At 40.7% G+C, this 27,622-nt stretch overlaps 1 protein-coding gene across 1 annotated transcript in view; it reads left to right on the forward strand.

The window, feature by feature from the left end:
- SOBP (sine oculis binding protein homolog) overlaps positions 1-27,622 on the forward strand; it is a 285,798-nt gene that overhangs the window by 105,522 nt on the left and 152,654 nt on the right. Inside the window, exon 4 of the mRNA XM_082249219.1 lies at positions 17,386-17,537. Coding sequence (XP_082105345.1) covers positions 17,386-17,537 — 152 coding nt within the window. The remainder of the gene's footprint in view (positions 1-17,385; positions 17,538-27,622) is intronic.

Here is a 27,622-nt window from a genome sequence, read left to right on the forward strand (position 1 = left end):
GATTGAAGGGTAGGGTGATACAGTGGGATTACATGCTAAGGGGGGTTGGGCTAAAAGTTATGTGACAGTTTATGGTTTAAAACATAACTGTATTTTCTGAATTTTTTTTTTTTGCTGATTAGACTTTGGCCAAGAGAGGGTTGAGTGTGTAAGGGATGATTTTGTGTGAGAACAGTTTTTACATTCTCCAATAGTAACACTAAATAATAACAATAGTAACACCAAAACTATCAACACCAAGCTGTAGATGCAGAAGAATCAGAGAAATTTCAGGGAAAGACATATACTATACACTCAATTAGTTAGCTAGACTTGAGTGTTTCTTCTTAGGGTCCACTATTAAAACAGTACATATAGTGCATCCGGAAAGTATTCACAGGGCTTCACTTTTTCCACATTTTGTTATATTACACCCCTATTCCAAAATGTATTAAATTAATTATTTTCCTCAAAATTCTAAAAAAATAACCCCATAATGACAACGTGAAAGAAGTTTGTTTGAAATCCTTGCAAATTTATTAAAAATAAAAACGAAAAAAATCACACGTACATAAGTATTTTCACGCCTTTGCTCAGTACTTTGTTGAAGCACCTTTGGCACCAATTACAGCCTCAAGTCTTTTTGAGTATGATGCTACAAGCTTGAAATACCTATATTTGGGCAGTTTCTCCTATTCTTTTTTGCAGGACCTCTCAAGCTCCATCAGGTTGGATGGGGAGCGTCGGTGAACTGCCATTTTCAGATCTCTCCAGAGATGTTCAATAGGGGTCAAGTCTGGGCTCTGGCTGGGCCACTCAGTCACATCCACAGAGTTGTCCCATAGCCACTCCTTTGTTATTTTGGCTGTGTGCTTAGGGTCGTTGTCATGTTGGAAGATGAACCTTCGCCCCAGTCTGAGGTCCAGAGCACTGGAGCAGGTTTTCATAAAGAATGTCTCTGTACATTGCTGCATTCATCTTTCCCTCAATCCTGACTAGTTTCCCAGTTCCTGCCACTGAAAAAAATGATTCTGCCACCACCATGCTTCACTGTAGGGATGGTATTGGCCAGGTGATGAGTGGTGCCTGGTTTCCCCCAGATATGTTCGTTGCTATTCAGGTCAAAGAGTTCAATCTTTGTTTCCTCAAAACAGAGAATTTTGTTTCTCATGGTCTAAGAGTCCTTCAGGTGCTTTTTGGCAAACTCCAGGCAGGCTGTCATGTGCCTTTTACCGAGGAGTGGCTTTCATCTGGCCATTCTACAATACAGGCCTGATTGGAGGAGTGCTGCAGAGACGATTGTTCTTCTGGAAGATTCTCCTCTCTCCACAAAGAAACGCTGGAGCTCTGTCAGAGTGACCATCAGGTTCTTTGTCACCTCCCTGACTAAGGCCCTTCTCCCCCGATCACTCAGTTTGCCGGGCAGCCCGTTCTAGACAGAGTCCTGGTGGTTCCCAACGTTTTCCATGTACGGATGATGGAGGCCACTGTAATTATTGGGACCTTCGATGCTGCAGACATTTTTTTTGTACCCTTCCCTTAGATCTGTGCCTCCATACAATCCTGTCACAGAGGTCTACAGACAATTATTTGAACTTCATGGCTTGGTTTGTACTCTGGCATGCACTGTTATCTGTGGGACCTTATATAGACAGGTGTGTGCCTTTCAAAATCATGTCCAATCTAATGAATTTACCATAGGTTAACTTCAATCAAGTTGTAGACACATCTCAAGGATGATCAGTGGAAACAGGATACACCTGAGCTCAATTTTGAGTGTCATGGAAAAGGCTGTGAATACTTATGTAAATGGCATTTTTTGTTTTTTTATTTTAATACATTTCAAACAAATTTCTTTCATGTTTTCATTATTGGAGTATTGTTTGTAGATCTTTGAGGAAAATAATGAATTTAATCAATTTTGGAATAAGGCTGTAACATAACAAAATAAGGAAAAAGTGAAGCGCTGTGAATACTTTCCGGGTGCACTGTATTTTCATTGCTTTGCAATTTTTCGTTTACTGAAGGAAATCTCTAAACTTTGTTTTTTTTTTTTATTAAAAACTTAACAGAAACTTCAGTTAATTTTAAATAGATGTTGCAATGCAGCTTTAGCAAGGCCCTTGTGTTTTTCTTTTTTTAACAGAACATTTTTTAATAGAAAACCACAAAGGAAATAATAGAAAGAACATTATAATCATATGACTCAAATCATTGTCAGTGGTACTCAAAATGATCAAGGCAGGCCATGGGCTAATTGTTATATAATGTAAAATATGAAGCGATAATACTCTTAGTTTATATTATTATGAAAAATTGGATTAGGTAAGGAAGCAGGGAAAGTCCATGGGATAGTGAAAGTATGAAAGAATTTTGTGTGGCTAACCAGCAATCAAAATAGCAGTCATATTAATAAATTGAAAGAAAATGAGAAGAAATCCTTTCTATCCATGGCTATAATATAATGGCTATTCTATAATGGCTATCCATGGGTGCCAGAATTATTTTTAATAAATTAATCACTACTATTAGTGGGGAGGCAATAAAGCTTTTTATAAACATGCTTTCTCAGATGTTTTTGTTTTCACCTCTATGGATATTTTCACCTTCTTAACGTAAAAGGCTGGTAACCTACAAAACAACACAGTGGGGGAGATTTACTAAAACTGAAGCACTCAGAATCTGGTGCAACTGCGCATGGTAGCAAATCAGCTTCTAACTTCAGCTTGTTCAATAAGGCTTTGACAATAAAACCTGGCAGCTGATTGCTTTCTATGCAAAGCTGCACCAGATTTTACCTTCCAAGTTTTAGTAAATCTTCCCCAGTAAAACATAGTAATTCGGCTGTATGTGCTTTAATGAAGCGTATACTATATTTCTATTAGCTTTGAGGCATCAGAGATATACAGTATTTCTATTCACAAGTGAACGGTGATACTGCCTTTATGGTCTCTCCGGTTGGCATTTCCAGCATTTGTGATATATTATGTGCTTTAGGCCTTGTTGAAATGTGTGGTAGAGTTTATTTAACCACTTGCCGACTGCCTGCCGCATATATACTGCGGCAGGCTGGCTCTGCTGCGGAATTTGCCGTGCCTGTAGGGCGGTTAGCTGGAGCAGTCCTGGGGTCACACGCCCGCCCCCAGTAGGCAGTTGGGAAGCCGATCCACAGGATCCACCCACGATCGCTTCCCGCTGAGAGAAAACAACGGTCAGCTGCTGTTAACACAGCAGACTGTTGTTCTCTCTGAAATGATCACAGAGCGCCTGTGATCCTTCTATATAGGATCACCGGTCTTTATGTTCATTCCACAAGTCCCTCCCCCATACAGTTAGAAAACACTCCCCTAGGCTCACACTTAACCCTTTGATCACCACTTGGTTAACTCCTTCCCTGCCAGTGTCATTATTACAGTAACAGTGCATATTTTTAGCACTGATTAGTGTAGTAATGTCACTGGTTTCCCCCCCCCAAAAAAAAATGTGTCAGTTAGGGGTCCAATCTGTCCGTCGCAATGTCGCAGTCCCGCTAAAAATCGCAGATCGCCGCCATTACTAGTAAAAATAAATAAATAAATTAATAAAAATTACATAAATCTTTCCCCTAGTTTGTAGAATAAATAATTAACTTTTGCGCAAACCAATCAAAATACGCTTATTGCAATTTTTTTTATCAAAAAGGTGTAGCAGAATACAAATTGGTCTAAAATTATGAAAAAAAATGATTTTTACATTTGTTTTGGGGGCGGGGAGAATGTTATATATTAGACAGTGAAAAATATTGGTTTTTTTTTTTTCCAAAATTGTCGCTCTTTTTTTGTTTATAGCGCAAAAAATTTAAAATTGCACAGGTGATCAAATATCACCAAAAGAAAGCTCTATTTGTGGGAAAAAAAGGATATACATTTTTTTTATACAGGATATACATTTAGGTAGTTTTAAGTAGGTAACCGCGCAATTGTCCGTTAAAGTAGTGCAGTGCCGAATCGCAAAAAATGGCCTGGTCATTAAGGGGGCAAATCCTTCCAGTCCAGAAGTGGTTAAAAGTGATCTGGATTGTTTTATTAAGGCAGTTGACAGGCTGTGAAATGTTGCCTCTGAATGCCTTCAACCCTCGTGTATTTTGTCCTTTGGCTTCGTTCATACATGAGACCATGAGTTGACGGACATTTTAAACACCCACTGATTGCTGAGTTGCAAGTTGGCCATGTTTGTACACATTGCTGCAATTGTATTGCAGTAAAATATATACAAAATATCATGTTTGGCGGGTGGTTTGATCCATTCTAGTGCATTAGATATGGTTGCAGAATGGTGGGCTTTCAACAGGTAAAAAAGGTTTAGGAGAAAATTTGGGTACAGCATTTGCAGAGAGGTTAGGCAGTATTATGCACAGTATAGTTGCACATGTTCCAGATTTCTGCATTTGTGTAATCTTGATGTACAGATGCAGTATGTTCACACCTTTTGGCCTCTTGAACTATGTTGTGTACTGCTGTCTGCACACATTTCTGATTCCCTAAAACTTAACACACTATACAACTTTTGTTGTTAGATTTCATTTAGATTTACCTTCAACTATGTAGTGCAAGAGCCTGCCTGATTGCATACAAATTGGAAGTGTTTAGGTCTGACCTCATATTATTTTTGGGAAATCTAAAGGAAATAATCTAAAGAAAATTGTATAGTGTGTATCCAGCTTTTGGTGATGTGGCAATGTTGTTTCCCATAGATGGGTAGAAAAAAAAAAAAACGTTCAGGAGGGGATATGTTGCCTCTGAGCTGCCTGCCAACAGCCTCTAAAAAAGTGAACCCCTGCAGATGGCTATGCAGAGGGCTAGTAAACTCAAGCAGACAGGTACACAAGGCCTTGAAGTATAGCAGCAATGTGTGCTAACTGCAGCAACCAACATGTTATGCCTATTATATTCCACATAAATTAACATGATCTCCTTATATATATATATATATATATATACTACATGATATATACAGTATATGTAATATGGGTATACAATTTCTGTGTGACACCACAACAGAACACCAACACCTGATATCTTTCAGTAGTCAGGATCACACTTCAAAACTAAGGGCTCTTTCACACGGGCGTTCCTTTTTTTTTGCCCAATCAGGTCCTTTTTTTTTTTTTTGTAACGGACACGGATGACACTTGTGTCATCCGGTCCGTATGTCCGTTTATCATCCCATCCGTTTGCGGATGAAAAACTGACATAATGCATGTCTATGTAAATACGGATGTCTGCGGATGACACCACTGACATCCGTTTTTGCTTCCGTTCCGTTTTTTTAAAGGAAGAAAAAATAGGGTTCTCCTCCGTTCAAAAAAACTGAACTGAACTGAACTGACAAAAAACGGATGTCAGAGGATGATCATCCGATGACATCCGTATTTACATAGAGATACATTATGTCCGTTTTTCATCCGCAAACGGATGGAATGAAAAACGGACATACGGAACGCCCGTGTGAAAGAGCCCTAACTGTACTCACTCATTTCTTGGTAATTAAAGAATACACTATTGTTTTCTCTGATTAAAGTTGAAATATTCCTAAGAGTTTCTGCTTTCTGGCGCAGAGACCTTATTGAAGCCACTATCTTATTTTCTATGATTTTATAATTTTTTATTCTATTTAATGGAGGTGAGCATCTAGAGCTAACCTTTTTCCCCAGAAGTCAATTTCTCTTTTAAGAGAACTAAGGGGAAAATCAGTATTTTACCCTTCAGTTAATTAGAGAGGTTATAAAGGTGACAAGGGAAGCATTTAGTTAGAGTGCAGTCTTGTAGTTTAAATAATTTACATTAAGTGTGCATAATTTACCGTCACTACCGTGTGTTTTTTTTTTTTTTTTTTTTTGTAAATTATGCACACACATTTGAAAATGTGTATATTTTTCAGGCTTTGGCAGATATAGATGAACAGAGGTTCATAGCACAAGCTTAAAGCGGAACTCCAGGCAAACAGCAAGGAACACAGGAAAGCCGGTGGTACCGGCTTTTTAGGAATAAAACAAACTGTGAAGAGGCAACATATTGCCTCTTAACCGCCTGGCAACCACCATTAAATAAACAATTCAACATAGATGGCTTTTCAGGAGGCTGGTTAGAAGCTGCCTTCTCTTAAACAAGCCCTTATAGACTGCAGAAGGGATACATTGATATCCTTACTCCACCCATAGTCTGCTGAATAGAGAATGCAAGTGAAGAAGTCAATTTTACTTAAAGTGGTTATAAAGATGGAAGGTTTTTTACCTTAATGCATTCTATGCATTAAGGTAAAAAACCTTCTGTGTGCAACTACCCTATTCACCCACCATTTATACTTACCTGAGCCCAATCTTGATCCAGCGATATGCCCGACAGCAGTGGCTCTCTTGGCTGTCTCCCTACTCACAGGACATTGAGGCAACAGCATGAGCCATTGGCTTCTGCTGCTGTCAGTTAAACCCTGTGATGAAGGAGTGGCTGAACTGCACTGTTTGCGTCTAAAGACGCAGGCAGCGCGGCTGGGGATCGAGCCCCCTGCTGTGCCAATATAGAAAGAGGCTTCCTATGGTGGAACACCAATAAGAGGAGGAGCCAAGATCACTAGCTGGGGGGGGGGGGGGGATCAGAGAAGAGGAGGTTCAGGGCTGCTCTGTGCAAAACCATTGCACCATTGCACAGAGCAGGTAAGTATAGCATTTTTATTTATTTATTTTTTTAAATAAGTTAAGTCCCCGTTCACACTGGGGCGACCTGTGAGGCGACCTGGTCGCCTCACAGGTCGCCGTAGGTCGCCTTCCATAGGGAAGCTGCGGACCCATTCTAATAGGAGCGACACAAGTCGCTCCGACTTAGAAAAAGGGTCCGGAGCTTCTTTGGGGCGACCCGGAGCGACCGTCATAGACTTCAATGTTATGAAGTCCGTGCCGGCCGCTCCGAGGTCGCGGCGCGCTGCTCGCACCGCAACCTCGGAGGTCGCCCCGGGAAGTCGGATCGCGGCAATGTGAACGGGGCCTTACAATCACTTTATTTATTTATTGAATAAATTAAATAAATAAATAAATGTGTAGCTGCACTCATTTGTGTATTTTATATCTGCCTAGAGTTCAGCTTTCACTTCTCTGGCACTGCCTTTGGCTTGGCTAAAGAAGAAGCTAAATCTTGGGCAGGAGACATCCTACTAAACTTCTTTGAGCCAGCCATGAAGAAAAACTGATCCAGAGCCCCATGAAATTTCCTCATTGTTAATAACACAAATTGTTTCTACAAATATTGAATGCAATGTGTTATACATGTGAGCATGAAAATGCCTTCTAGCTAATAAATAGAAGAAGCATGTGTATGAAGATGTTGGGTCTTACAAATCCCATTCTCATGGTGTACAACCTTCTCAGACATACTGTATGTATGAAGTATGGTACAACACTAAATACATGTCTTCTCCCTGCATTGCTTATTTTCCAGCAACCAAGGGATTTTGAAAAACAACCTTTCTCAGTATATTTCATACATGTGTCATTTCTTAGTGCAGTGCAGCGCCATCTCTTCTTATGAAATGCGTCCCTTTGTTATAACACTGCACTGTCACAGCATACAGTATGCACTATATTATCAAAAGTATTGGGATACCTACCTTGTAATGGCACCCCAGTCTTAGTCCGTAGGGTTCAATATTGAGTTGGCCAACACTTTGCAGCTATAACAGCTTAAATATTTCTGAGAAGGCTGTCTACAAGGTTTAGGAGTGTGTCTATGGGAATGTTTGACCATTCTTCTAGAAGCGCATTTGTGAGGTCAGGCACTGATGTTAAATGAGAAGGCCTGACTTGCATTCTCTGCTCTAATTCATCCCAAAGGTGTTCTATCGGGTTGAGGTCAGGACTCTGTGCAGGACAGTCAAGTTCCTTCACCCCAAACTTGCTCATCTTTATGGATCTTGCTTGTGCACTGGTCCAAATAATTTGTTGGGGGGAAATAATTTGTTGGGGGGGGGATTATGGTGTGGGGATGTTTTTCAGGGGTTGGGTTTAGTCCCTTAGTTCCAGTGAAGGTAACCCTTAATGCATTAGCATATCAAGACATTTTGGACAATTTCATGCTCCCAACTTTGTGGGAATAGTTTGGGAATGGCCCTTGGCCAAGCCCAACCCCTGAAAAACAACCCCACTCCATAAGTCCCCCTCCAACAAATGATTTGGACCCGTGCACAAATCAAAGTCCAAAAAGACATGGATGAGTGAGTTAGGGGTAGAGGAACTTGACTGGCCTGCACAGAGTCCTGACCTGAACCTGACAGAACACCTTTCAGATGAATTAGAGCAGAGACTGCGAGCCAGACCCTCTCATCCAACATCAGTGGCTGACCTCACAAATGCTCTTCTGGAAGAATGATCAAACATTCCCATAGACACACTCCTAAACCTTGGGGACAGCCTTCCCAGAAGAGTTGAAGCTGCTATAGCTGCAAAGGGTGGGCCAAATTAATATTGAACCCTATGGACTGAGACTGGGATGCCATTAAAGTTAATGTATGTGTAAAGGCAGGCATCCCAATACTTTTGACAATATAGTGTACATACAACAGGCATAAGAGCTATTACCCATACCATTTTTTTACAATGTCAGTTGATCTCTATAATGATAATTTTTCCATTGGTTTAATGAAAGGGAAAAAGACAATTAATTTCTGTTTATCCTTTGGTAGGCCGTTGGGTTGAGCTCAATGACATGGAAAATATAAACTACACAGAAAACATTACAATTGCTTCTATAGAAACATCCCACCTGCATTTTACTTTTCAAATATAATATAAAAAAAGTCTTTCTATGACTTAGGCAAAGGTTGGTCACAGCACATAAATGTTGCTATTTTTTATTATAAAAAGATTGTCACCGTGAACGTTGCCATTGAACGGCAAACTGTTTACATTATACCTGCACCGAAATCCTAAATATAAAATAATTCAGTTAAAGTTTGTATAGTATAAAATGCCTCTTTTTTTATTTCATTAGCCAAAAATTCAGTAAAAGGGAATGTTTCTCTTCCTCTCCATTTGCATAGAACGCCCCTGGCAACAGTGAACAGCTGTCAGCAAAAGAGATGGATGAGACAGATGAAAAGGTCAAAAAAATAAAACGTAAGCATTTTTACAGGAAACAGCAAGAACAATATGTCGATAGATTCTGTTTTGTATTGAACTAAAGAAATGTTAATTAAAAGTTCACCTTTAATAATAATATACTTTTTGAAAAGACGTTTTGCCAATAAAGACCATCCTTACTATTGAAATAAATTTATACTGTATATACCTATATTCTTCTTTTATATTAACGAAAAACTTCAGCAAGAGCTTCTACATTTTTTGCAGCTGTACGGGTGGTAAAACATTTTTACGTATGCTAGAAATTGTTAAAGTGGTATTAGTAGATTACGAGCATCTTTGCAAGTGTAGGGGGCCTGCTATCTGTGCTCTACTTTTAGCTGTTTTTGATATACAGTAAATAGATATGAGAGCACAGAGACTGCTCTGGTGTTGAATGTCCTCACAATCAGAAGGGTGCAGGTTAGGTCCGTAGTCCCGACAGCTGTACAATTAGAAGAAGGCAACCCCACACCAACTTGAGAGTGATAATTGATGATAAAAACCTTTTATTATAAATCCATAAAATCCAAAACGACAAACCAGGGACAGGAGGGTAAAAAACAGTTGACGCGTTTCACTAAACTATGTTCGCTTAGTCATAACCAGTGTTTGATATACAGTAAACAAGGCCCTCTAGCTCTTAAGAGAAATAGTCAAAATGTACCTTGTGCGTTTATTTTATTATGTAAAGCATTTATCAGGGCAGAAAAATCCTCCATTAAAATTTAAAAAAAAAATAGTCAGGGTTCTGTTTCAATCCTTGCAGTTGCAAATTTGGGAAAATGGTGCGGTCATGCTTATTCCTGTCCCCAAAAACTTGTTTTTTTTCTTAATGTTGCACTACAAGTATGCATACTTTTTCCAGTTTTTTTTTTAATCTAATATTATCTAATACTATAACATTCAATCGAAATGGAAAACAACACTTCTAAACTGAAAGGTTGACATTCAATTTTACTACTCTACTGTTATACAAACAAATTATACCTGTGTGATATCCACTAAGTCTTCATTTATTATATTTTTGGGGAAAGTACTTGGGGATTTGCTAAGTAGGCTATTATTTAAATTAAAGTGGATGTAAACCCAATTCATGAAATTTGACCTATGCACATATATCTGTAGTGTTTACCTATCTCTCTCCAAAGTCCTAAGTCCTGTGTCTTTCTGCTGTTCCGTTCCTCTGTTATCAGCATGATAACTTCTGACAAGCTCTCCGACACAGGAGATAAAAGCAGCTGGAAATTTGTGTCAGGGAAGGGACTTAGAGAGATAAACAGGGAGCTGGTCTATTCACAGCACAGCTCTGCAAGTTCCTTCATTCGTCTGCCTATGTGGAGGGGGGGTTTGTGCCTTTCCTCCAATCAGCTTACAGTGTATGCCCAGACTCCCTTTCCACTGCTGAAACAGGAAGAAAAATGTGTAACATGATGTTTACTTTCTAAAGAATATAGAAAGCTGAAGACAGCAAATATACTTTGTACATGTAAAACATATGTAGGGAGATTTGTCTCATCTCTGTGTATCATCTGAGGCTGTTCACTTCATTGGGTATACAGTACGTGAGGGTCTACATCCACTTTAACCCACAAGAGTTGCAGTGTTGCAGGATGGAGTGGAGTCTCTGTGAGGGAGGGACAGGACTGGTAATATAGAAATTTACTTTATTTTATGGACTGTACCTGGAGTTGAATTGTGCGGAACCATACTAAAAGAGACACTAAAGCTGCCATTGTTGGCTTCCTTTTAAAATTTAAGTTCATTAGTTGTCCCATGTTTGGTAATGTGGGCATCACTATCCCAAAAGGAACATGCAACAAATTAAGTCAGAGTAAAGTCAGAACCACTTATATTTAGAATCTTCCCCTGACAGTGACTTTTAACTTAATAAAGCCATTTGATCGGATCAACATGATATTTAGGGACCTGTTATATTCAGAAGAATGCAGTATGCATTCAAAGTCTTATCACCCTCCTCCCAAAGAAACTCTATAATATGTTAGTCTACAATACATGCCTATGGATACTTGGCCTGAGGATAACACATTTTCAAGATCCGGAAAACTCTGAAAAATAAAAGGGTTTAAAGTGAAAGAGTCTTCTGTTAACTAACACTTAACAAGTATCCATTTCTGAGTCATTTCTTACGTTTCTTTAGAATCTATAAAGTCCTTGGATTCCAATGTTCGCAAGCCCTTGTCTTCACAAACCTTGATGTAATAACATGGAATTTGGTGCTAAGTGTATTTCTTCAAAATCTTGATTAGTTGATCTCCACAGTTGTCATTTTGAAGTGTTATTACATAAAGAAATTGGCTTTATCTAGCATTAAGAATAGTAGAATAGGTCTCCCAGAATGTGCTATCCATTCTTTATCTATCCAGCATTTTTTTCAATTAAAAGCATACATGATCCTCATTCATTTAATTTACAACTTCATTGTTATTAAATTAGTGTCATTAGAATCTCATGAAATGAGCAGACTTTTCATTTTAAAACAATACTGTTCTACTTGATAGTAAAAGTGCCTCAATAATGAGGCTGCAGGTCTGTCATTAGCTGTCTACAGTACCATAATTGTAGCTATATCATACTACTCTCAAGTAATTGCTCCTTTCAGTGCCGTAACTAGCAAATCTGGCACCAAGGGCCAATTATTTTTTTTTACTGAAAATAAGTAATAACAAATATTGCACAAGAGTCACAATGGTAAAGCAATACAAGTCTATAGTGTCTTACTACATATTCAAAGTATAGATCATAAAGTAATAGGTTGAATGCAATGGTGCATAAAAACTGAGTGACAATGGTACATCATGAAGAGTAGGAATGGAGGGGAGACTAAGCTCTCCACATCCTGCAAGTGGCACAAATATCCATAACATGACAAATTAAAAAAGAGAGTGTGCGGACAGTGGAGAGAACCCAAAAAGAGTTCCACATAGCACCCTGACCACACGCCCCTAGTAAAATAAAGAAATTATAAATGTCAAAAGAGAGAAATAGAAAGGGAAGAAGGGCCTTTAGACCAGCAAGAAAAAAACAAAGAGGGGAGGCAGCAGGGAAAGGGATCAAGAAGAGGCTGTCTACTCCACCACAGGGCAAGGGGTTATCCAGCTCTTGAAGCAGGTTTCACAAACCTAGGGTTCCAGGAGCGTACAGTTGAAATGTGAAGGGAGGAAATGGTTGCCAGATTTTTAAATGTCTTAGGATCTCATCTAAAGTTGTCACCGTGATCTTACTGTGAATCATAGCTTGGGTGACCCTGTTTTTAGTCTCTACAGGTCAGAGTAATGGAGATTTCCAAGCCTTCGCTATGGTCTTTATTTAAAAAGGGGCCGAGATATATCCCGGGTAACTATAGGCCGGTTAGCCTAACATCAGTAGTCTGCAAAATTTTGGAGGGGATGATAAGGGACCACATACAAGACTTTAGTAATGAAAATGGTATTATAAGTAGTAATCAGCATGGATTCATGAAAAATCGTTCTTGCCAAACCAATCTATTAACCTTCTACGATGAAGTGAGCTGCCACTTAGATAAAGGTAAGCCTGTGGATGTGGTGTATCTGGACTTTGCAAAGGCCTTTGACACCGTTCCCCACAAACGCTTACTGTACAAACTAAGGAAGGTAGGTATGGACCATAAGGTGAGTACCTGGATAGAGAACTGGCTCCAGGGGAGAGTACAGAGGGTGGTGATTAATGGGGAGTACTCGGATTGGGCGGGTGTGGAAAGTGGGGTCCCCCAGGGTTCTGTCCTGGGACCAATCCTGTTTAATTTATTCATAAATGATCTAGAGGAGGGGATATCTAGTACAATCTCAGTATTTGCAGATGATACTAAATTAGGCTTGCCAATATCTTCTATGCAGGATGTGGAAATCTTGCAAGCAGACCTGAACAAAATAACGGGGTGGGCAACTACATGGCAGATGAGATTTAATGTTGAAAAATGTAAAGTAATGCACTTGGGGGCCAGAAACCAGAAAGCAAGCTACTCACTAGGGGGGAACCTCTGGGTGAGTCTAGGATGGAAAGGGACCTGGGGGTACTGGTAGACAACAGGCTTGGCAGTGGCATGCAATGCCAAGCCGCCGCAAGCAAAGCCAACAGAATACTGGGTTGTATAAAAAAGGGGATTCACTCCAGAAATAAAGAGATTATTCTTCCACTCTACAAGACTCTGGTCCGGCCACATCTGGAGTATGCTGTCCAGTTCTGGGCACCGGTCCTCAGGAAGGATGTGCTGGAACTGGAGAAAGTCCAGAGAAGGGCAACAAAAATAATTAGGGGAATGGAGGACATCAGCTATGAGGAAAGACTACAAGCACTGAACCTATTCTCTCTGGAGAAGAGACGATTGAGGGGGGATATGATATCAATGTACAAATACTGTACTGGCGACCCTAGCATAAGGAACAAACTATTCAGAGAAAGGAGATACAATAAGACACGTGGCCACTCACTAAAACTTGAGGAAAGGCGGTTTAACCTTAAAGTGCGTAAGGGGTTCTTCACTGTAAGAGCGGTAAGGATGTGGAATTCTCTTCCACAAGCAGTCATATCAGCAGGGAGCATTGATAGTTTCAAAAAACTATTAGATGGACACCTTAAAGACCACAACATACAGGGGTATACAATGTACGGTTAAAAGCAAACACACACACACATCATAGGTTGAACTGGATGGACTGATGTCTTTTTTCAACCTCACTAACTATGTAACTATGTAACTATGTAACTATGTCTGCTTAGAATATGTATTAACGAGGATAGCAAGTTTCAATTGCACTTTTGTGAGATCGGGTGGGCAAAGATTTAACAGGGTGAAAGCTGGCTCGGGGTGGTGGTCGGTCTACTCATCAGGGTGGAGAGAATTCTGAACAATTCAGCCTAAAATCGCTGCAGGACCAGGCACGTCCACCAGATATGCATGTGTACCCCATTCACCACAACCCTGGAAGGTTGGGAGGTACTTAGCAATTCTTGCCAGGACCAGATACCAGTGCAGGAGCACCTTATAATTGGTCTCAACAGAGAGCATGTTTTGGGACAAAGAATTAGTTGCAGCCCAAATGCCATCCCAGTCTGCCTGCTCTAGAGCGATATTCTGGTCCAGCAGGTAGCATTAGGGGGTGAACAGAAAGATGTGGTCATGAGATGGTTGAACAACTTTGAAATTATACACAGAGTATAGGCATCCAAATTACAGATGCCTTCGTACAGTGTCATACTAGATGGCAATGTTTGACACTCTGAATTTTGTAACCAGAGAAAATTGTCAACTGTGATTGAGTCAAGATCTACAGCTTTAAGACCCACCCATAGTGGAACCTCCACAATGGCGTGATATAAGGTGATCTGGGGTAGTTGAGCTACCTAATAGTACATGCAGAAAGTAATCTTTTACGCATTAGCACTTAAGAGGGTAGCCTAGGCCTAATGGGCCCCATATATATTTATGTACTTGACATTGTAATATATGAAAAAATAGGAGGGCACCGCTATGGGGGGGACTCGAAAGAGAAAAAGTCTTTTAGGCAATAAGGACATCTTTACCGCAGTTAAGTGAAATAACCAGGAAACACATAGAGGTTGTCAAGCAGCCATAAGAGCTTATGGATGAGACAACATGGGGGGAGATAATTAGTTCACAATTATTTTTTTTAACCAACCCCCTTTCCCCCCAACTTTCACCAAAAAGGAAAATTATTTGTAGGATTAAAGAGGTGTGTGCAGTGCACCATGCAGAATTGTGGATGTGGCTGAACTGAACTTTGGGAGGAGCGTAAAGGGCCATGGTTTAAAAAAACCTGAGGCTGCTAACTGTATACATAGAACACAAATGCCACAGTCCTTGTACTCAAAAAATATACTTTTATAACTATTTAGTAACAAATGAGAATCTAAAGACACGTACAAACCTTAAACTACTATTTTTCTAATAAATGAAACAGCTTCATTACAAATGTTTTTCTACACACAGCCTACCTTAAAGAAGAACTTCAGGACCATATAATATACTTAGAGTGAAGTGGTCAGGAGTATGTCATATAAAGCCCAATGTAAAGAGTGCAATGGTGAAAAGTATGAAATGTACAACAAAATGTCTATAGTGCAAAGTTCAGGAGTGTGTAACACACAGTGAAGGGACCAGGAGTGTGTAACACAGAAAATGCAGGTCTCAGGGATGTGTAATGCAGAGAATGCAGGCCTCAGAAATACATATTGCAGCAGGTTCAGGGCTCAGAAGTTGGTAACACACAGAGTGCAGGGCTGAGGAGTGCATAACACAGAAAATGCAAGGCTCAGGAGTGCATAACCTAGAAAATGCAGGCAGAAAATGCAAAACTCAGAAGTGTGTAATGCAGAGAAAACAGGGCACAGGAGTTTGTAATGCAGAGAATGCAGGGCACGGTGTGTGGTAGGCAGAGAATGCAGGACACAGGTATGTGTAGAGGGCAATGGTCAAACGTGTGTAAGACGGTCAGACGCAGAGTACAGAGGTCAGGAGTGTGTGCAGGGGTTGGGGGTAGGTAACACAGAGCCCTCTGCACAAAGTGCAACCAAAAATGACCCCCTCCTCCCAGTACAAGTCCCATGCCCAAGCCCATATCCTCCACAGTATAGATATCCACTAACAGCTCTTAATCAATCCTCCCAGTTCATGCCCCTAGTACAGGACCCTCTTACCAGTACATCCCCTTTCCAATCTAACCCCCAGTACAAATGCCCTTCCTAGCCTAACCCCTAGTACAGATCCCCCAGTACAGACCCTTACTCCCAGCCTAATCTCTGCAGTACAGTCCCCCCCCCCCCCAGACTAACACCCTAGAATCCCGATCTACCAGTAGACCATGGGCAGCCAACAGGTAAATTGGGAATGCAGCCCTGCATTGCCAATCCTTCCCCTGCCTTCCTAGTCCTTCAGCACCTTTATCTTCCCCCCCTCCTCACTGCAGAGCGGAGAGGGGGACATGTCATAGTACAAGAGCGGCCACATTAACCAGTAGTTGATTGATTGCTAGGAAGCTGGGCAGTCCTAGCAACCAATCATATCACAGTACGAGAGCTGCCACAATAACCAGTAGTTGATTGGTTGCTAGGAAGCTGGGGGTCCTAGCAACCAATCTTCAGCTTTTTCATGGGAAATGTTAACTCTGCCCTCCATCCAGTACTGTGACACGTCTTGCTCTCCGCTCTGCTGCATAGCGTTCACCAATGTAAGGTAAGAGACTGCCACCTATGCTGTGTGTGGAGTGGAGGGGGTGAAGGGGACAGATTATTTGAGGGCACAGGACACTGCTATGTGGGGCAGGGGCAGAAGACACTACAGAGACACTATGCTGTGTTTTGGGGGTTTGATAATTATTTTCTTTTTAAGGGTGTCCACCTTTGATTTCCTCCATGTTGTCCAGGTAGATTTCAACCTCAGAAAGGCTGCCTACCTCTGACTTAGAACATACTCTCCTTCCCCAAATACAGACCATCCCCAGCACAGACCCCCTCCCCCTTCAGAACAACAACACAGCAAAGCAAGAGATTTTATGTCTTATTAATTCCATTATTGAATATTAAAGAAAACATTTTTACAGCAATATGACATATTAGGCGGCAAAAATCTATGTTTACATAAAATACAATAACTGTTATGACTTTCAACCATAACAGTTTTACAGAGACACTCCTTCAGAACAAAGTGACAGACAGTCCATTCAGGACAAAGCGATGGTGTATTTGCAATGCCTCCTTTCCCTGACCCACTGATGCTCACTTTGACAACACTGACACTAAAAGCCCCAGTGTTGACTGGTGTCAGATGTTAGGGGGAATGAAAATGTCACCCCCTCATTTAGCTGCTAGACCCAAGCACCCATCCACTGATACTCACCTTGCCAGTGTTCCCCCGCCTTTGCTTCTCTGGTTCCCCTCCCATGTGACAGCTCTCTGGTCAAGAAGCCAATCAAGGGAGTAAATTCCCCCCCTAGCATCTGGCGCTATTCAGAACTGGGGATTTTAGTGCCAGCTGTGTTAGAGGAAAGAGGGGTGGAGACAGGCTTGAAAAATACATTTTGGTGGGTCGGGGGAGCCTCTTTGCATAGACATTGTTACTTTTCTATGAAAGTATGGGCAAGGTGACAGTATCTCCTTAAACTACATTAGCTGTAATTTTTATTTAGGTAATCGGAGTTGGAAGGCAATGCTACCTGATTACCAGGGAAAATTTTAATTATTATTTTATTTTTTTTCTACAGAGGAAGATGTGTCAAATGTGCAAATCATGTGTGCCTGGTGCCAGAAAGTGGGGATTAAGCGGTACTCCCTCAGTATGGGGAGTGAGGTGAAAAGCTTCTGCAGTGAGAAGTGCTTTGCAGCATGCAGAAGAGCATACTTCAAGAGAAATAAGGTAGGCCATGGTAGAAACATACACTGCTATAAGCCTTTGCTGATATAAGCATTTATGTCACTGCAGTAAGTGTTAACAGAAAATCTGTTAAAACTTTTGTTTCCAAATTTTTTCTCTGGACAGTTTGTATTCCAGGTTTTTAATGCAGCAAGTGTTTTAAATGTACTATTAAGGTGTTCTGTGCTCTTTTCTGCCTTCATATATCAGGTATTGTGCCTACTAATGGTACTCTAGGCAGTATATCCTCTTGAGGGCCACCTTAGCTAGGTATCAGTGTGCTGGGTGACTGGTCTCCTCAGTGCCCCCCTTTAGCTCTGCAGGGTGTGCCTAAATGAAGAAGGGCATCCTGCAGACTCCTTCTTCCGGAACAGTTAGAAACCAAAATTTGTAAACTTTGTAAAGCCAGGTGATGATATCAGGTGGACATCAAAGAAGATTATGAGGAGAAAGGGGTGGCGAGGATGCCTTTCGTAATGAAAATTGACTCTTGCCCAGAGATGAATTTTATTGACACTTATGGTTAGATATACGCAGTGGTTCAGATACAGGGAAAAGAGACTGTTATAACACACTCTGCAGTTATGACAACATGATTACACCAGCCACAATCCACAGCAGGTCCAAATCAAAAAGTCAATTGATCATAATGAGTATCTGATAATAACCAGAATGTACTGTAACTATAAATTTGTAACCCTTTAATATTGTATTTCTGGATTTAGGCTTTGTATAGTTATTATTAGACATAAAGTAGATATATGGATTCTATTTAAAAATCGTGAAGAAAGATAGAAAAAAAAAAAAAGGTGAACTAACATCGTACATTCTGCCTACCCTCTGGTCCCCACTGTACTTACCTTTGTGGTTAAGCTGTCAGTGCCCATGTACTCTGGGTAGTAGTCCAGGGATGTGAAATTCCTGCTCTTCTCTCCCTTTACTGCAGGGCTTTAGGGATGTGTCAGAGTAATTGTAATTGGTCAGCACTGGCACAGAGCATCACATTGCATAGAGAATTTTTTTCCTTGTTGCACACACATACTAAAATGCTATTTTTTTACATGAAAATGCACTTCAGACATTTTTAAGTTTTTTTTTTCTTTTTTTAAAGTAGAAACCCTGTAGACTAAAAGGTGGCAGTTGCAATTTGTTATGTCATACAATATCTGGGCTGCTATTTTACAAAATGTTTAGTAAAAGATTAAATCAAATTCATTTTAGTGCCCACAAACGCAGTATAATGCCTAATTTTTAGGTAAAATATAAAACATGAGGTTGTGTCAAGTAAATAGATACCAGATTGTCTAGAGGTGATGCTTTAAATGCCTTTAAAGATCAACTATTTAGAGTTACCACTGAATGATGACCTTGAATTATTGCTCTCACTCCAGTTTGTGAGGCAATGCCTAATATATGGGGTTATTCAATTATTTCAGAAAATACTTATTAAAAAAGACAATGCCCTAATTGGATAAAAAAATAACAAGTATGTGCAGATTTAAAATTGTGTGTAATGCAATAAAAAAAAAAAAATGATGCAAAATTAAAAATACATGCCTTTTAATGATATCCTTTTTAATGTATCTATCTAGTGGTGTTCTGCAATGATCTACCTAAATTATAGTTAAACCACTGACATCTGTGGAAATGCATAATGTATTACTTGGGATTTTTATGTACATCTATTGTCTTAAATGTGCATATGTCTACATTATGTCTGCGTGGGTATGTTGTTTATATGGTCAATGAATTTAAATTGTCTTTTAGTTGTCATTATTTGTCATATATTATTTATTATTCTTTTTTTTAATATAAATGTATTACTAATACAAAGGGGCTTACAAGCCCCCAGTGTGTAATTTAAAGGGTGCATATAGACCCCTAATGCTTTTTCTTTGTGCTGTTGATGGAGTTTTGGTCACAGAGTCCCAAATCTTGTTCTTCTTTGACATGCAATAACACACTATCCTTGAACCTGTAAGTGCACAGGACCAAGCATTTTTATGTACAAGCAGTGACAACTTTTTTTTTTTTCCAAGAGCTGTTGGAGGTGCAGGATTTATGGGGTTAAATCATGTAAAGGGTCCTAAATCATGAAATTCCTTTTTAATTTAGTCCAAAGATTAAAATTTTGGTTGGTCAGTTACTTGGCGGTATGGCTTGACATTTGACAAAGGGGGTTTAGTAAGATAATACTACCCATTTGCATGTAAGACACTGGTAGTATGTGGAGGCTGTGCATGGCATAAAAGGGTCAGAGTACTTCATGGAGTGGCAATATTTGTTGGAAGCCTTAACAGTACTGGGTTGTTATTTCAGGGGCATCCAAGTCACTATTGCTGACTTCAACCAATACAACTGTACTCCAGTGCTGGCCATAGCTTCAGCTAGCATTTATTTTCAACATGTAGTCTAGGACTTAGAGTTGAGGGTTTCTTCAGCACTTGTCCCTGAGAAAATGAAGGTTAAACTTATTTCTCTGTCTGATGTTATTATATCTGACACAACATCGTTGCCTGACCTTTAGGTTACACTCAGTCAGAAAAAGAACCAAGGAAATGTTGCTTCCATTGATGAAGTTAAAGCCTAAGGGCCTGTTAGAGATACTGAGATGAGCACCCGGGCCCTATGGTAGAAAAAGCACTGCATTCCACGTTTGGAAATGGCAGACATCAACATTTTTAAAGGGCATCTAAACCTAGTTTACAACTTGGTTTATATAATTGAGAATATAATATTTCCAGATGTAGCTTTGTGTAATTATATTTTATGTAGTATACTTCTAACAAGAAAGGAAACTACCAGGACGGAGCATGTTGTATCGTTTGTGTATTGTAAATGGCAATGTTATAATGACAATGTACTTCTTTTTTTAATGCGGGTTACAAATTTTTAAATAAATAAAAAAGTATATAGGAAAAACAAAAAAAAGAAAAGAAACCTTGAGTATTAGTTCCTTACTAAATCAAAAACATTTTGATAAACACTACAAATCTAACCTACTACATTTTAGGTGTCTGATACAATTTTAGATGTCCAATAGTGTTTTAAGTCGTATACAGTTGACTAAGCTAAACAAGGTCACTATCTGGCTGGAATGCTTGTCTTTAAAAGTTAACATTTCTGTTGTGAACACAAGTGTAGCTTTGTCTCCAGAGCTCCCGATGAAGAGATGTTCCCAGCACCAAAAGGACCCTAAGCCCTTTCTTACTTCACATACCTACCTCACTTGTACCATAAGTGCCTTCATGGTTTCTTTGTGTCTGCTGAGAGAGGAAAGGAGTTGTGCTGTTTAGTGAATGAGGACTGAATCGGATTAGATAGATAGATAGATAGATAGATAGATAGATAGATAGATAGATAGATAGATAGATAGATAGATAGATAGATAGATAGATAGATAGATAGATAGATAGAACACCTGCCTTTACATGCACATGAACTTTAAAGGCATCCCAGTCTCAGTCCGTAGGGTTCAACATTGAGTTGGCCCACCATTTGCAGCTATAACAGCTTCAACTCTTCTGGGAAGGCTGTCCATAAGGTTTAGGAGTGTGTCTATGGGAATGTTTAACCATTCTTCCAGAAGTGCATTTGTGGGGTCAGGCACTTATGCTGGAAAAGAAAGCCTGGCTTGCAGCCTCCGCTATAATTCATCCCAAAGGTGTTCTATCGGGTTCAGGTCGGGCCTGACTCTGTGTAGGCCAGTGAAGTTCCTCCACCCCGAACTGGCTCATCCATGTCTTTATGGACCTTGCTTTGTGCACTGGTGCACTGTCATGTTGGAACAGGAAGGGGCCATCCCCAAATTGTTCCAACAAAGTTGGGAGCATGAAATTGTCCAAAATATCTTAGCTGCAAATGGTGGGTCAACTCAATATTGAACCCAAAGACTAAGACTGGGATTCCATTAAGGTTTTTGGGTGTGTAAAGGCAGGCAGTGTAGATACGATAGATAGATAGATAGATAGATAGATAGATAGATAGATAGATAGATAGATAGATAGATAGATAGATAGATAGATAGATAGATAGATAGATAGATTATTAAAACAGACTTCAGCACAATGCTCTTTTGTACTTTTGACTGTGAATAAATATTAATTTTGAAATCCGTATATAGTATGCACTTAGCAGGATCATTAACTAGAGTAATTCTACCACTCACACACTGATGTTATTCTAAAAAGTCTGGCCTCTTTATGGTGTGAACAATTACTCTGACATATACCTGCAGCCTTCTACACTGGAATTAATGTTAAGCTCTCCAGCTAAATTGACTTTATGTCTAGTTTGTTTCTAATCAGAGAACAAAGTAACATTAATTCTACAGCGACATGCTCACTTACGTTCATTACTGTTGTTTACAATCACTAAAGGCTTGTTATTTACAGGAATAATGTTTATCTTCAGACTGAATCATCTTGAATTGCTATTTTTCATCTTTAAAATGCTAAGTTGACTGCACAAAGTGGAAACGGGATTATGATACATAGTTTTCAATATCAGTCATAAAAAGGCACAGTGAACCTATTGTTCACATTTCTATGCAGGGGTAGCACAGTAACATTTACAAATATTTACAGTATGTGATAGCTTCAATACCTGTGCAGTAATATTTCACATTATTTTTTGGTGTTTTTTTTTCTTTTCTATCAGACATTTTGTGGCTAAGGATTGACTGAATACAGTTTGCTTTAATTGGATTATTAAAAACGATTTAATAATAAACATCTTCAGCATAGGCGTGCGCAGCCTATTGCATTAGGGTGTGCACCCCAAAGCTCAAACACACATGCGTGTGTATATATATATATATATATATATACACACACATACACACACTATATATATATATATATATATATATATATATATATACACACACACACACATAAACACTTGTCAAAAGTATTGGGACACTAAAAGGTTTTTGCACTTAAGTTAAATTGTATGGCAAATATCTGTAGAGGGGTTCCACCATCACTGCTAAGTTTTGAAAAAGATGTATGCCTTATTTTCCTTTTGATGTGTATTACAGGTGAAATTACATGTGAGGCACTGATATGGACTGATAGGCAGCACTAATAGGCGCTTGTTCTCAGCACTGACTGGCACTGATGAGGCTGCACTGATGGGTACTGATAGGTGGCACTGATAGGCAGCACTTATTGGCAGCACTGATGGGCACTAATAGGCATCACTGATAGGCGGCATTGGTGGGCACTGATTGGTGGCACTGATAGGAAGCACTGATAGGCACTGTTAGATGTGTCTGATGGGCACTGATGAGGCGGCACTGGTGGGCACTGATAGGTGGCACTGATGAGGCGGCACTGCTGGGCACTGATAGGCACTATTAGGTGACACTGATGGGCACTGATGAAGTGGCACTGGTGGGCACTGATAGGTGGCACTGGTGGGCACTGATAGGTGGCACTACTGGGCACTGATAGGTGGCACTACTGGGCACCACTTATGGACACTAACAGGGGAGAGGGGGAGTTTCACATTCAGCAGACAGTGAGACTTGCAAGAGCTGCTCAGTGTGTGTGCAGTGGCGTACCTAGAGAATTTGGCACCCGGGGCGGATCCTATATCTGGCACCCCCCCCCCCCCCAACTTTAAAATGTAAGCACCCACAAAAATTTGTAATGTTTTCAGGAATATTTATTGCACAAAATTCACAGCCCCCCCCCCCCAATCACAGTGCCCCTTGCAGTCTGCCCCCTGTCTCTCTAATCACAGTTCCCCCTTTTGCACTCTCTGCCTCCCCTGCACAGTCCTACCTTCAGCATAAATAGATAGCTAATATTATTAGCAATGTGTTTACAGGAGATGGTCAGAGACTACAGACATGATAAAGGAGATGGTCAGAGACTGCAAACGTGATACAGGAGATGGTCAGAGACTACAGACATGATAAAGGAGATGGTCAGAGACTGCAGACAGGATACAGTAGATGGTCAGAGACTGCAGACATGATACAGGAGATGGTCAGAGACTACAGACATGATACATGAGATGGTCAGAGACTGTAGACATGGTACAGGAGATGGTCAGAGACTGCAGACGTGATACATGAGATGGTCAGAGACTGTAGACATGATACAGGAGATGGTCAGAGACTGCAGACATGATACAGGAGATGGTCAGAGACTGTAGACATGGTACAGGAGATGGTCAGAGACTGCAGATGTGATACAGGAGATGGTCAGAGACTGCAGACATGATACAGGAGATGGTCAGAGACTGTAGACATGGTACAGGAGATGGTCAGAGACTGCAGACATGATACAGGAGATGGTCAGAGGCTGAGGACATGATACAGGAGATGGTCAGAGGCTGAGGACATGATACAGGAGATGCTCGGAGACTGAGGACATGATAGAAGATAGAAGAGCACTAGGGGGGCCGGAGAGCACAGGGCAAGCAGAGAGCACTGGAGGAGCTGAAGGGCACGGTGGGGGGGGGGGCTGGAGAGAATAAAGAGGGGATTTGGAAAGCATTGTAGGGGGGTTGGAAGGCGCGGGGGGGGGAGCACTGGGGGGGGGGGCGAGCACGGAAAAACAGGAGGGTGGAGAGCACTGGGAGGGACAGCGAGCACTTGGGGGGCGGGCAGGGAAAACCAGGGGGGTGGAGAGCACTTGGGGGGCGGCAGGGAAAACCAGGGGGGTGGAGAGCACTGGGTGGGGGACAGGGAGCACTTAGGGGGCGGGCAAGGAAAACCAGGGGGTGGAGAGCACTGGGGGGGACAGGGAGCACTTGGGGGGAGGGAGATGAAAAGCACTGTGGGGGGCTGAAGAGCATGGGGGGTGCTAAAGAACAGGGGGGTCTAGTGCCTTTGGGGGGGGCTAAGAGCATAGGGGGGGATTACAAGCACCGGGGGGCTAGCAAAAGAAGTTGTATAGGAGGGGGATGGGGCAGCTGCATATAGATGAATTGATCTTTCCCTATTCTTCCTGCAGGAGGGAGAGGAGGAGAATCAGTTATTCAGCAGCTGCAGAAAGAATAGGGAAAGATGAATCCCTCTATATGCAGCTTCCCCACCCCCCTCCTATCCAGCACACACACTTGAGCAATGGGAACGCACTCACCTTCTTCCCGCCGAGGCTCCGCCCCCTTCTTCCCGCCGAGGCTCCGCCCCTCCCCGCGAGGCTCCGCCCCCTTCTTCCCATCCCGGCTCCGCCCCCCGCTAGCAGCACGGACTGAAGGAGCTGCCACTGCAGCTGCCTTCACCCTGCGATGTGGGATCTCAGAGAACGCCGGCTGACACCCCACATTGGTACCCCACTGTGTGTATGACACTGTCATGTAATGTAGCTGCTTTCAGGGAGAAAGCCCAGCTGTAAAAAAAAGCGGTGATGTCGGGGGTGGGCGGGATCAAGCAGCTGTCAAACACCAGCCAATGATTGGGCTGCTTAAGAAAGGGGCGGAGCCACATAAACGAAGCGGCCGCCCAGACCCCATCCTATTGGCTGGTGTTTGATAGCTGTTCGGTCCCGCCCACCCCCGACATCACCCCTGAGTTTTGACAGCTCGTCTTTCTCCCTGCAAGCATTAACATTACCTAACAGTGTCACACACACACTGAGCAGCTCTGACAAGCCTCACTATCTGCTGGAGCCAACAGCACAGCCGCCTCTCCACCAAGTATCTCACTACCCTCAGTGGCAGAGATGGAGAAGCCGACCCAACACTAACAGACACAGGGTGATTAGGGTGTGCCCAGGCACACCCGGCACACCCCGTGCGCACGCCTATGATCTTCAGTCAACATAATCAGCAAATAATGTTTAGAAGAGGCAAGGATCTGGATTTTAGCCAAAAGGAACTTTTGAAAATAAGAAAAAGGCAAATTGCACTTTTCTTTGTATACAAAACAAATTACCTTTCATCTTTAGTACAAGTTTTGCATCAGGAGGACCTTGGTTGATGCATGTAAAAATATGTTTAGTAAAATGTGAGCATTTGTATTTCTAAAAGATAGATTTTTGTGTATTAATAAGCCTCCAAAAAATACAAATTGCTTATAGTTTATTTAGGGAGTGGTACTGTCTGCCTGTCTGTAATAAGGGAACACGTCACACAATCTGCCTTCTTCATTTTCTGCATCAGAATGCTCTCCTGATTCTGGCATTATCAGTGAAAGCCAACAGTAAATTCAACTCCTCACACCCCAGGACTTAAACTAATGCATACATGAATCAAAGACAGTCCCTCAAAGCCTGCTTGCTAACAGTGGCTCTATGCCAGTGATTCACTCGTCTAATTGCCACAAGTCCATGAAGAACTACAATCCATTTTATTAAGAAGTTGACCTGACAAAACTCAACAGAGCAGAACAGCATGATGTTAAAATGGGCTTCCTCGTCTTATTTTAATGGCTAATGTATGTATACTTAAACAATGTATCCTCTTTACAAACCTAGGTGATATCACAAGTAGAAAAATATAACCAAAGAATAAGAAATGCAGATATATAGAGAATATAAAATAGTTATGAGTAGAGATGGGAGGCCTGAAGATAAAATGGAAACACTGGGGAATTTTTTATTTTTTTTCAAAGCTGTTTTTTGTTTTTTTCCATAAAACTTGGAAAAAAGAAGTGTGGAATATGTTCTTTTACAATGATAAATAATATATTTATAAAATGGTATTCAAACTATATAACATGAAGACCCTAATGATTTCTGAGACTTTAGGTAAAGTCTTAAATTATTGCAAGTTATCTTAGCTGAAGACAAGCAAATCCTGGAATAAAGTTCAGGTAACGCTGTACTTCTCAATGCAGTTCTCAAACAAGAGAAATATGCATTTCTGCCACTAGGGGGCACTGCAGGGGAAAGGCTCCAGATTAGTTTGATTGTGGGCTTCATCTTGTACCTCCTACAGTTGGGTGATTATTGTGATAGAGTAGATGAGTTTCTGACCTCTCAGGCCTTAATTGACAGGTAAGAGGGTATATTTGTCTGACAAATTAGTTTATCTTTATAACCGTTAAATGATTCCTACTAATGTTCTCCACCATCACAACATAATTTTTCCCTATAGTTTGGTCAGTAAATTGTTTTTATTTTCTTCCTCTCAGTAAAATGGTGATACCAACATCTAAAATTTGGAAATATTTCCACAGTGCAATTTCTGCTGAGAGAAAAGCTGCAATTTTCAAATATTCTTTTCCAAATGCTACAAGGATGACAAAATACATCCTTGCATGCCAGAGGTGCCCTAAAGAGGTTAAAAAAAGTTTATAGAATGAAATGACGAGGCCCAATGAGAAAGTGTGAGTAGCTTTTCCCTCTAAATGTATCATTCCAGAAACACTCCTTCTGCTGCTTCTGGATCATCACAAAGTGTTTCTCCTCCAGCAGCATCATCAGGTAAGGAAGTGTTACAAACCACTGCCTCCCAAAAATACACAATACCTTCATTTATAGATAAAATGACAACTGGAAATTCAGAAAACATTGATCAAGCTCTTGCAAGATCAATTTTTGCTTCTGGTTTAGCATTGTCAATAGCTGAAAATACATATTGGCAGGAAGTTTATAAATTATCATGAGGGAGACGGAGAGGGGGGGGGGAGGGGGTTACCGACTCTCATGTGTAGTTGAAATGTTCTTAACATATATACAGTATATAGTCCTAGTTATTCCATTTGTAAAAAAAAAATAATTTGGAAAACTACTCCATACTGAATTTTGTTTTATTTTTCCAAAATTTACAATTTTTTCTGAAAAAAAACCAAGAAAAAATGTTTTGTCCCCCCCCCCCCCCCATGGCTTCAACATTTCTGGATATTTTACATCTCTAGTTATGGGTATACTTAATCAGGTTTCAACGCTCATATGGTATCCGTTTTGCTCCACTTGTAATTCATCATTAGAGTTTGGAAACAAGTTATAATAAAAAAATTAAAGAGGGTAGTTTAACGTATAGCTTGATATATTCATTCATCCATAGTATGCGTTATGTTACAAACAGTGGTGAGGTAGGGTTTCATTCTAATAAAGGAGTCAGAACATTTCTAGCTATAACAAATATTTTATAATCATGCTATTCCAATTAAAGCTAGCTGGTCCTTT

Source organism: Pelophylax lessonae, assembly GCF_965119305.1.
Source record: "Pelophylax lessonae genome assembly, chromosome: 3".
NCBI lineage: Eukaryota > Metazoa > Chordata > Amphibia > Anura > Ranidae > Pelophylax > Pelophylax lessonae.